General features: G+C 39.6%; 1 protein-coding gene across 2 annotated transcripts in view; it reads right to left on the bottom strand.

The window, feature by feature from the left end:
• The window catches only part of LOC308096083 (class I histocompatibility antigen, F10 alpha chain-like), an 86,924-nt gene that overhangs the window by 4,516 nt on the left and 70,371 nt on the right, over positions 1–12,037 (bottom strand). The window contains exons 1-3 of one of the 2 annotated variants that reach the window (XM_080443362.1): positions 2,870–2,998; positions 1,472–1,738; positions 231–509 (exon numbers count right to left, since the gene is read on the bottom strand). The exons of the other annotated variant lie outside the window; for it this stretch is intronic. Of the exons in view, the coding sequence (XP_080299488.1) occupies positions 231–509; positions 1,472–1,738; positions 2,870–2,918 (595 nt within the window). The 5' untranslated portion in view covers positions 2,919–2,998. Of the gene's footprint in view, positions 1–230; positions 510–1,471; positions 1,739–2,869; positions 2,999–12,037 lie in introns of those variants that run through there. 2 annotated transcript variants of the gene reach the window in all.

Below are 12,037 nucleotides of genomic sequence, written 5' to 3'. Positions count from 1 at the left end.
AAACAGGAAAAAAAAGAAACAGAGAGAGAAGAAGAACAATACGATGGAGGGGTGTAACTCAGAGAGACAAAGAGACAGATATATGACGTGTCCCCTGGAAACTCTTGTCTCTTCATGTTAAGTACAACTCTATCACATCTCCATGTATCTGTTCTGTTCTTCTCATAGTAATGTTACTACATCTTAACATATGTATCTAAGTACGCCTCCATCACATCATGTTGTTGTACCTGTTCTCTGCAGAGTCTTCTTCCCATAGTTCACAAACTTCTTCAGCTCTTCAATGCACTGATTGGTCAGGTAGTGCTTCATTCGTGCCAACAGTCCCTTGTTTTGATCCCATCTCAGTTTAGTGATGAAACCCTGTGGATTAGGAGTGATCCATGTCTCTGTCTTCAGGTCAAATGAGAGGAAGTCCTCTCCATCATAACCAAGCTGATAATAACCATCAATGTCTCCAGTCTCATCATCCCACTCACAACCCTCCATCGTCTGGATGATGTGGACACCTGACAGACAGACAGACAGACAGACAGACAGACAGACAGACAGACAGACAGTATAGTAAATCCCAGACACATCATCCTCCTACAGTTCGGTGCCAGTGGTTGATATTCTTAACCACTGAGAAACAGACCATCCATCTACACCCACTGACGTTATTGTGTGGATGGAAGCTACAGGAACATGCACACACGCACATACTGCACAGACCTCACCATAAAACAATTAAGTAAAAATAAATGAATAAATACATATTACACACACACACATTTCCAGTGTGTACAGGGCCTAATACTCTGTTTACAAGCTGCTACAGTATATAATATTGAAGTCCTGATGTCACACCCATCCCCAGGTCCCCTGGGTCACAGAAGTGTTTTTATCATTATAAATCCCATAAACTTTATTTTTTATTTCTTATCATGTCATATAAGAATTGTGTTCCAAAAATGGAATATGGTTCTGCCAGGTACTGTAGGTGACTCTACTGTATGTCATTGGTCTTCAACGGGGGGTCCAGGACCCCTAGGGGGTTCTCAGAGTTACTACAGGGGGCCACCAAATCTTTGTGTGATAGGAACTTTATTTGTACATTAATCCCTTGAACCCTATTCTGAGGGGAACATTAGCCAAAGAGGTTTGGTGTAGGGAAGAAGAGTTTTCTTGGTATTGAGGGTTTAAGTGGTTAACTGTTACATACATATTAACATGAATCCAACACAACGCTACACATTGACAGTTTTATCAAACAAATCTATGAAGCTATCTATGAAATCTATGAAAAGGTTTAATCTGCAACACAATTTTATACAATATGTAGGGGGGGGGGGGTCCCTGCTTCATCTCTCTCTCACCTAAGGGGTCCTTGGACTGAAAAACGTTGAAGACCCCTGCTCTATATGTCATTTATAATATTTAGTTATATTTGATCAATAAAATAAAATAAATGTAGTGAAAATAAACATACCTCCAGTTTGGTTAAAGCGCTGCTTTACAATGTCCATGCTGACCTTGGAGACCTGCTGGTTACCCATATTCCTCTGAGTGTTCCTCTCCCAGTACTGTGGGTCATCTGTTGTGATCTGGTTCATCCAGTCCTGTTTAGGAACGTATCTCTGTGTGTTGCTGTCATAATACTCTATCTGAACATCATCAGCCATCCCAACAACTACATACTCTGGGAAGTTTGGAACATCAGAAGATGTAGTCTGGAAGTATTTCAGGGTGTGAGTCACTGTGAGACAAAATGGGAATATAAAATTAAATTATCGAATTGCAATGTTCTTTATTTAATCACAAGTTTATATATAAAACTAATCTTTACAGACAAGAGACCTTCAAACAGATAATGTCTGTCTGTCTCTCAGTGTTTCAACATGTCTGTCTCTGTCCATCTGTCTGTGGGTGTCTCTATCATTCTTTCTGTCCGTCCTCTATCTGTCTCTATCAGTCTATTCTCTCTGTCTTACTGTCTGTGTTTCTCTTTGTTGTTGAGTCAATAACTATCTGTCTCTGTCTTTCATTATTTTATTTGTTTAACTGTCTGTCTGTCTGTCTGTCTGTCTGTTTGCCTGTCTTTGTGTATGTCTATGCTTATGTGAAATATTTCAAAACATATTTGAATATTTAATAATATATAAAAATCCAACAATTTGGACACAGAATCAAATGTTTCATGGCCATGATTCACTAGGAGCCTGGATGGCAGGCTCAAAATAATTTATATAAATATTCAGATACCTCTATGGGAAAAATGAATGCTATGCTATGCTAATACCTTATTTTGACTTATAATGAACTGATGATGCTCTTCAATTATACAGCAGCAATATGAGGGAATATAAAATATAACCTCAGGGCATAAGGAAAGTAGTTTAAATTTATATTTAAAATGTTTGTATATCGTACTATTTTGAAAAATATTCTATTTATTAATATTAGTTTACGAAATTAATTACAATACAATCAGCAAAGGAAACTGGTTTGAGATTAAATGAATAACAGTACAGAGCGCCCTCAAGTGGCTACTTGATGGTTGTGTTAGTCATAGTGGTGAATGGAGACGTTTGATGAAACATTAGGACTAACCTGGCGTCACCAGTCTTTAGGACTGAATGATGATATTTTCAATAATTAATCACTCCATGAATTGCACTGTTAATAAAGTCGATTAAAAGCCTACTTTCAATTAACTTGGTTGCACTAGAAATGTAAAAACATATTTAGGCTATTTTAATGACAAACCAACATTAAGTTTTACACATGGGTAGAATAGGCCTAAAATGTCTCAATGCTGTAGTAAATCAGTATCACAACACAGCAATGAAAACTACAACAGTTTAAATGAAAGAATCTAAAAGTTTACCTGGAGATACTTCATGGTAAAACAGCAACAGTAGAATAAACTCTTTCATGTTGACATCGGTTTGAAGAATGTAAATCAAAGGACAGCTCAGTGTCTCCTCACTGGGTATGAGTCGATCTGACGTTCTGCTCTGTGTTCAAGTCTATAAATATCATGACGAACATGGAACCAGCAGCCAATTCTAGCCAATAGAAATTCCCTAATGCTGTGACATCATATGTTTCTAGGGAGATCTCACCTACAGAGGTTTTAAAAGTGAAACTAGTAAGTATAGAGAAACACACTGCATGCATATCATGATGCACCACCACACTATATGAACCATATTGTCTGCTGAGGTCTGCAGTGAGTTCAGGGAACAAAGCACACAAACATGACAACGCACACGCTTGGGGGAGTCAGTCAATCAGAGTCTGTACATAATATGTGAAACATAAACTGCCCATGACAGCACCCATGAAGGCCTTGTCTTGGCTGCTCCGTTGCCATTTTAAACATGTTCTTACTAGTGAATGGAGACTAGTGGAGGGGGTTAACAGTTACACTCCCATATGACACTCTGGAACCAGTAATACTGTAACATCAGCGACTGTATACTTCATCTGAAAATAAAGGCCATTAAATACTATCATATACAGGTACATTTCAATATACAAACCAGCAGTGTATTTAGCACACCTGTTGGCCTATGGTCTGTCCAAAAACAGATTCATTTCTGCTCCACATACTATGTGGAAAGCCAAGCTTTTTTTTTTTATCATGTTTTCATTTTACTGTAATTATGGCACTAATAGAAGAGCTTCATGGAAAGATCCTTGTAACAGGACAGAGACATCTAACCGACTGGTTCATCACTACAGTTTAGGCAGCAAAACTCTGGAGTTTGCTGTGCAGTTGGTATGTGGACTGTGGATGTATCATTTAGCAAACTAGATGATAAGATTCTGAAATATACCTGTTAGATGGTTGTAAGCGTGAAGCGTCAGTCAGCTTAGATCTGATTTCATGCTTTTTATTTTATGCGTGGTGGTTTCAGTGCGTGTGACGCATGTCTGCTACATATGAAACATATTCAACAATATCAGCGATTATTAGCTGTATCAGTAGGAAATAGGACACACACACACACGATCGGTCTAAAGGGAGCGGTTCACATTCAGACTCATGTAGAGACAAGACATTCACCACGTCTGCTAAATCCTAGAGAGGTATCCGTATTTGTTCTCATGCAGGTTTACAAACTAGGATATTTTAATGCGAGCAGGTGACGGTTAATTTGATGTGTAGTGAAGTGTAGACCGGTGACATCATACCTCTGTTCACATTATAAATGATATATGCAGCTGATAACTATTTCTTACATGGAGAGATTATGAGTTGGAGAGAGTGAATAAAGATAACATGATACTTTAAAGATGAATCTACTGTCTTCATTTATCCAACACAGTGCCACGTGATTTCCAAACTTGACCATTACATCCACTTCAACTCTGTTGTGAGGTGAATGTTATTTATAGTGCATAATTTAACTTTAAAAGTTATGATCAGTCACCAGACAAAGTGTTTAACGCATCAGAATGTTTAACTGACATAATAAAGACAGAAAACATATATCTCACCCTGAGTGAAAGGATACAGTATTCCCTATAATGCTTAACAAAGAAAAATATGCAGGTTTCACAAATCAAACAGGTTATGCTGTGTACACTATGCAGGCCATTTCTATTTCACTTGGTTGTACTTCAAAATGTATCATTTGAAACGTTTCACTGAGTTTCAGCTCTGCTCAATTCATAAGGTGTAAAACACCACCATATTCAGCATTGTGATGCTGAATACAAATTGTGATACATCACACAAACTCATGCAATAATATTAACACTACACTCAAACTATTTAGGCAATTTAAATAATTATTTAACTAAGTTTACATACAGTATTATACAAATACTGTATGCATTTCCGCTATGAACAATCCAGTTTTGTAGATTTAATGATGTAGTCCATTTTATACATGCTCAGCGCTTCATTGTCTCGCCAGGCCGAAAGGCCGATATGTATCACATTTGACTTGCCAATAGAGAGATAGCACACTTTCACTTTCCTCTCAATAAATTATTCGTATCAAATTCACAATAATAAAATATCAATGCACAGTTTAAAGTGTGGGGTGCGTAACTATTGTGAATAGTACTGATTAATGACTACGCCACCTTTTGTAAAGAGGAAGGTCCCCTATGTATACACCTTTTCCTTTTAGGCTTTCACAGGTTCGAGTCAATACTGGTAAGTTTTAGAATACTTTGATTTTGAGAACAACACTTGAAAATCCCATGAGGAACTGCACACAGAAACGTTTTGTATCAGGTAAGTACAGTTTATTGGGTCCCTAATACATTGGCATCTGCGCCTTAAAACCATTCAACTAACTTGAACCTGGAAGAGAAGTTGTTTGTTGGACCCAAGACTCCCTATTCCCAGGGTAATTCACTAACCTAATAAAATACCTAACTAAAACACAACAATTACACAACAACTATAAAATAAATTATAAAGTTGTGCAAAATACACAAGGCTCACTTCATCAAAGGGGTTTCACTTAGCAGGGGGTTCTTTGCAACAAGTACTTCAAAAGTGAAGTGTGGTGCCAATAAAGTGCTTGGATACTCAACACGGTTTGTTCAAGGGGTTATGTCGTATGTCCATATATGGGGGTGTATGGGAAGAGGATTTAGGCCAGCCTTCTTTGTCTTCTTTCTTTCTCTCCGTCTGCAATTATAGAAACTTGGACCAGTTCATCTGTGCATTTACAGTATACAGCGTAGTGTTCAGTCAGTGGTTATACAAGGATTTAACGTTGCGTTGTTCGAATACTCACTCGCCAGCCAGGCTTTTACACCTGGCGCTGAGTTAGTTTCGCCTGCAACGTTTATCGCCACTTTCCCGTCTCAGCGCTCCTTTTATGGTCTGGTCTCACTCGTCTCATATGGTCATCTCCTTTTATGGTCTGGTCTCGCTCGTCTCTTCCTCCCCTTCGGTTCAATCGCTTCTACTACTTCTTTTCCTCGGCTTCCAACTCCTAGGTGGCTGGTGTGTCTACACTCACTTGTTCTCCACCCTTGCTCCGTGGTTCTCTGCACAACCTTCCCCTCTGCTGTCCTTCTCCTACTGACAGGTCTTGCTCTCTCTCGGTGCTCTGTTCTCTCTCTGCTACACCTAGAGCTCCGGTGGTTGCCTCCTTCACCTGGCTCTATACACACCTGGCCCCTAGACCCCTGCTCTGCACTCTGTGTGTTCTTCCTTCTGTGTCTCTCCTCAAATGAGCCCAGCTCCGCTCTCACTGGTTGCTCTTCGGGCTCGGTCATTACACAGCTGCAATTGTTCATTCATCAGGAGCAGTGGAATGTGACTCAGGTTAAAACAAGAAATCATTGTACATATAACATGCAGTGCAAAACATTGTACAGAAAATAGTTAAGATGATGGGTGTTAAGTGGGAAATATTCATACATTAAGCATCAATAAAAGAAATTGGAAAAATTAAGAAAACCCCCGTTTCGACCTCGTCACATGTGTGTGTGTGTGTGTGTGTGTGTCCGTCCGTCTGTGACCAGCTAATCTCCGCCACCGTTGCCTTGATCGCAGCAAAACTGTGCACACACACTCCCTGGATGCCAATTCCGAACTTCTGCCCCACATTTTTTATAGCGCCACCAGGAGGCCAATTTGTGGAAAACATATTTTTTGACAGTACTCCTACAGATTTTGTCCAAAAATCCCGCAAATCGGTACAAAGTATCTCTATAGTCATTAAACGAAACAGGTCTTTCAGATTTTTCAAATTCCATCCTGATTGGCTAAAAATGGCTTCCAAAGTTTGCAGGGGTACTCCGTTTTGAACAAAATGCCTCAAATCATGAACACAGCATGCAATTTCCGTGAAATTTTGCACACATATTTCCACTTTGCCGAGGAAGAAATGGCACTTGAACATTTTCAAATCAGCCTCATGGTGGCGCTACAACAGGCCGATTCATGTTTGTACCTATAACTGCACCAATCTGTGTAAAACTTTGTATGCGCACTCCCTAGAGGTCAAGGAAAAACCTTTGCCCTGCATTTTTCACATCTGCCATTTATAGCGCCACCAGGAGGCCGACTTACGTAAAACACATTTTTTTATACAGTATTACTCCTTCCGACTTTATCCAAATTTCACGCAAATCGGTACACATGATCTCCATAGTCATGTGATCAAGACGGATGTGTTTGATTTGTCACTTTCCATTCTCATTGGCTAAGATTGACGTCTAAAGTTTGCAGTAGTGGCTTGTTTTGAACGCAATTCCGCAAATCATGAACGCACCGTCCGATTGCGGTCAAACTTTGCACGCACCTTCACAGTATGTTGAGGAACAAATGGCACCCTTTTCACATTGGCCTATTATAGCGCCACCAGGAGGCCACAATAACCTACCTGACCTGGCGGAGACCTGTGCTCCGAGGAGCACTTTTTCTAGTTACTAAAGTTTTAATTTGATTATCTATACTTTTCATTTGCCATGTTGTGATTTTGTAACACGTAAAGTAAAATGTGTTAAACAGCTAAATAATGTTAAATACTGTACAACAGCACGTCAGTAAAAACATATAAATGTATCTATAGAAAGGCCTTCTTTTATTTTTATTTTAAGAGGTGATTTGCATGCATTTTACCAGCCATGTAGCAAATATAAATATTGTTTAACCTTGGGATGTCTTAAAGTTCCCTGCTAGAGGAGAAGATATGTGTTATTTAAAATAAAATAAAAAATAAAAACTTCACATGCAGAAACAAATATACCGGGAGGAGTTTGGTAGTGTAGTCTACTTTAGTCTTTCATGTTGGATATAACCTTTTAACTCTATGGATATAACCCATTCATTCCGGGGAAAGCATCTGTGTCAAAAAGCAGATCTACAAGCTGATAGCGCGGCACTCAGTGCCGCGCTATGAGCCTGTATATCTGCTATTACTTACTGCTATTACTACAGTGCAATAATAACGTCCTTTGTCTTTTCTTTTTTTTGGTAAGCGATTCGGATGAAACGTCACTGCCCGCCATTTTGTATCACAGCTTGGCCTGCTGGCTTTGTCGACAGCATGAATTTAGATTCTTTGGGTGCCATTTCGTTGCAGACAGTAGATGTGTTGACAAATAACCATGATGTTGCCTCATCCAACCCTTAAAGTTGTCGATAGGTGGTGGTGCAGGTGGTGATTTCCCATGGTGCTGACTGTCAACCATATGTAGCCAGTCAGAGTTGATCCTCAGGGGCCACCATAGGACAGCTGCACTATCCACTTCCCCATTGACAATTAGTGTGATTGTATAAATGCCCTGCAGTCTATGCCAAACATAGGCTGCTTGGTGTGTTACTGGCTGTGGGTCATGCGACCTGGGTCTCCTGTTTTTATTATTTGCTCTGTCGGGGTGAGTAAAGTTGCATGTATGTTTTAATCTGTTCTGGTATTTATAATGATCTGTTCTGGTATTTATAATGACATGTATTGATAATCTTGTGATCACTCAGGTTGATCCATGCGATGCTTCACTGTCATGTGCCGAGTTGTATATATGTGGCAAACACAAGAGGGTAGGAGAACACACGGACAATTTAAGGTACACAAACAAACAACTTGTTGAAATAATTAATGTATTGTTTGTGTAGTGTACTAAATGTTTGTTTATATTCCTCCCTTAGATCTTGCCACTGCTGCTTTGTATAGTTTGATTTTAGTGTTTTGTTACTGTTACTTGAGCCATTTTATACTAATGTTTTGTTTCTTTCCCCCTACACATACCGAGTCCTGTGTGTGCAGTTTACCCGTCCTAGAGTCTGAGGGAGCGTGGTGGTGCAGACGACCTACTACAGGGGGTTTCATAGGTCTCACTCTTTGTATTACACAGCCCTAAAGGTTTGTTTGGCGTGATCGCGTGCACCTCTTTTCACGGTGGCGCTCTGATTCTTTTAGAAGTTTGTGTGTGTGTGACTGCTTGCTGTGTGCTTCTTGGGCTGGGCATAGAATTGAGTCACCTACAGTAGTTGCCCCTGTAAATGGTTGTCGCCCACTAGCCAGAAGACTGTTTTGTATTTGTAGCACACTTATTGTGTCTGCTGATTATACTATATAATGGTAACTGTACGTTAACTTATTATTGATTGTTTTGGTTGAATTCATTCATATATATTCATAAATATTGTACTCCAGTAAGTTCCATTTTTAACTGTTATAAATAAACTTCCATGTGTTTGGGGGAAACTCATGTCTCAGGTCTCATTGTTCGAAACTGTTTTCGGGGAACCCAATTTAGAGAATTTAGATGTTATACATTCATTCTATTCCTTGATACAAACATCATCAAGGTGGCGCAGTCGTACATTTATTATCATGCAAAGTAAATTCCTTGCTCGACACCCGGTTACACATAGTAGCACCTTTATCATTTCATTTCAACCAGGAACTGTGCCAAAAACATCAGTAAAAAGCTGATAAGTCCCTGGATAGCAGGGACTTTCCACTGTTGCCGTGGAACAATACAAATCCAATCAAGCCATATTGTCTGAACTCATAACTCTTGAAGAAAGAATAAGTATGAAATACAGTCAAATAAAAAACAGTGCACTGTAGATGCTGTGCACACTCAAGTGAGGTGAAGATATGGCGTTATGTTGATGCATGACACCCTACCTTCGGGATTCAATTTCGACAACGCAGCAAGGTATGGCTTTATTACATTTATCATCAATATTCAGCATAGTAACGAGAAAGCATATGAAATGGATACTGTTGTTCAGCGTTGAACAGGATAACAAGCGAAAGTGTTTTAGATTTGAAGTCAAGTTACACAACACAGCTACTGTTTAAGGTAGAATATGCCTATTTGTGCACTTTCTTAAGCTCTGTTTAGTTTTGTGCAGACATCTATTATCACTATTACTGTTTTCCTGTTGCCTAGGCTACTCTCCTTCCCTCCTCTCAACTTGTGTTCTTATAGAAACACTGTTTAGGGTCTTCTTGATGGAGGACATACCATCCACCCAATATAATAGCAAGGCAAGTAGTCATATTCAACAGTATCAGTGATTATTAGTATCAGTATAAAATGGGATACACACACACACACACACACACACACACACACACACACACACCTAGAGATCTAATAAAATTGAACTGATTTAATTTGATGCCAGGAAGGATTCAGTGTGGCAGGTTTTAATCCAGGGGAATACCATAGTGTCAACCTCAGAGACAAAAGACACGTGAAGTTGAATAGATCTTAATGAATGGCATTCATTAAGTAGTAAAGTCATCAGTAATTATGGATGGACACTATTAGAATATCCATAATAAAATATAATAAGATCAAGTAGATTATTCCTGTGTTGTGCTCTTTGTGGACGCGCACACACACACACGTTTTTTTACATGGAGACTAGAGATTATGAGTTTGAGAGTGTATATAAAGATAACATGATACTTTAAAAGATGAATCTACTGTCTTCATTTATCCAACACAGTGCCAAGTGATTTCCAAACTTGACCATCCACTTCAATTCTGTTGTGAGGTGAATGTTATTTATCTACTTATATAAAGGGCGAATTGCTACTTCCGCCGCTGACGCCCACAGCCATTCCATTCATTTGGACCTCTCGCCTGCTGACGACATACCCACAGCATTGATTTCAACTAAACACAACAACTACATCTGACATCTCACCACAACACCAGCCACAACGTGCACGCTGAATTTACGGGTGGCGTAGGGTACTTCTCATTGCTCACTACACATTTTCCACCTCGCAAAATAATTATTCCTACTCACCACATTACGACCACACCGGACGGGGAAACACTTTCGCACCGGTTACCGTCAGCACAACCGAACGCCGACGGCCACAGCCGAAAGAACACGAAGCGGGCGCCATTGAAATCAGCGGTCTTCGCTCGCAAAACTATGCAAGGGATAATGCATGGGGGTCATTATTGACATTTAAAGCCCTTCACGCCGATTAACCACCATTATCCCGCTTATTACACGGCTACTTAATAAATACATAAATAAATGTACCCAAAAGTAACAACAAAACGAAGTATTTCCTTGCTTACGCCAATGAAAGTATTCCATAAGTATTGGGCTGGGCGGACAAGTACGCCTCGGAAAACAAATGACACAATAAAAAAAAACTCGCCCCAAAACACACTCGCCCCCCATTCTATATACTGCCAATTTCCCTGTAATACCGCCGGATTTGCCCCGGGGCCACTGTGTTTTGGGGCGACCGTTTTGCTATTTCCCCCGTTGTTGCCTCGGAAAACAAATGACGCATTAAAAAAAAACTCGCCCCAAAACACACTCGCCCCCCATTCTATATACTGCCGATTTGCCTGTAATACCGCCGGATTTGCCCCGGGGCGACTGTGTTTTGGGGCGAGCGTTTTGCTATTTCAATCGATCAAATAGCATCACTTTTCGCTTATTGCATCGTCTATTTCTCACTTCAAATGTTTTCAAAAACATTCTTGAGAGCAACAATTAGTTGTAAATGACATTGGTTCTTTGTTTACATGCCTGTCATGTTGGATAAAGCATACAACCAAGCACCGCAGGTTAAATCTCCGCACAGACATCCTTCCACTATGATCGTCACCCAGCCAGCAACAACAACAAAACAATCTTATGGCCTACCTTTCTTTGAGGTAAACTGTGAAGAATAACATTGCAAAAATAGTTCCAATCCAGTGCGTAACACACAAACAAAAACACCTAATTTTGAGTCACGAGCGCTGTGAAGAAATGTTTAACTAAAGATAATTAAAAAAAACATATCTCAACCTGAGTGAATGGATACAGTAGTCCCTATGATGCTTAACAAAGAAAAAGGTGAATTTGGCACTATGTAACTTTCCTCTTCTACCCCAGATTTGAAGCCGGTTTCCTGCACTAGTGCTGAACCATCATGTAAATTGTTTTGTCAGATCCTGTGTCTAGGTGAGACATGACCTTTGACACAATCTAAATGTCTCAATAGAAGAGCAGGGAGGCACAATACAACCACTCCAATAGTATAAGTCATATTGTATTACCATACAGATTGGAGAAAATTACATTTTATCCATT

Source organism: Gymnoscopelus braueri (assembly GCF_963280865.1).
Source record: "Gymnoscopelus braueri genome assembly, chromosome: 11".
Lineage (NCBI taxonomy): Eukaryota > Metazoa > Chordata > Actinopteri > Myctophiformes > Myctophidae > Gymnoscopelus > Gymnoscopelus braueri.
The sequence above is the reverse complement of the archived record's forward strand: the minus strand, read 5'-3'. Positions and strand labels throughout refer to the sequence as shown.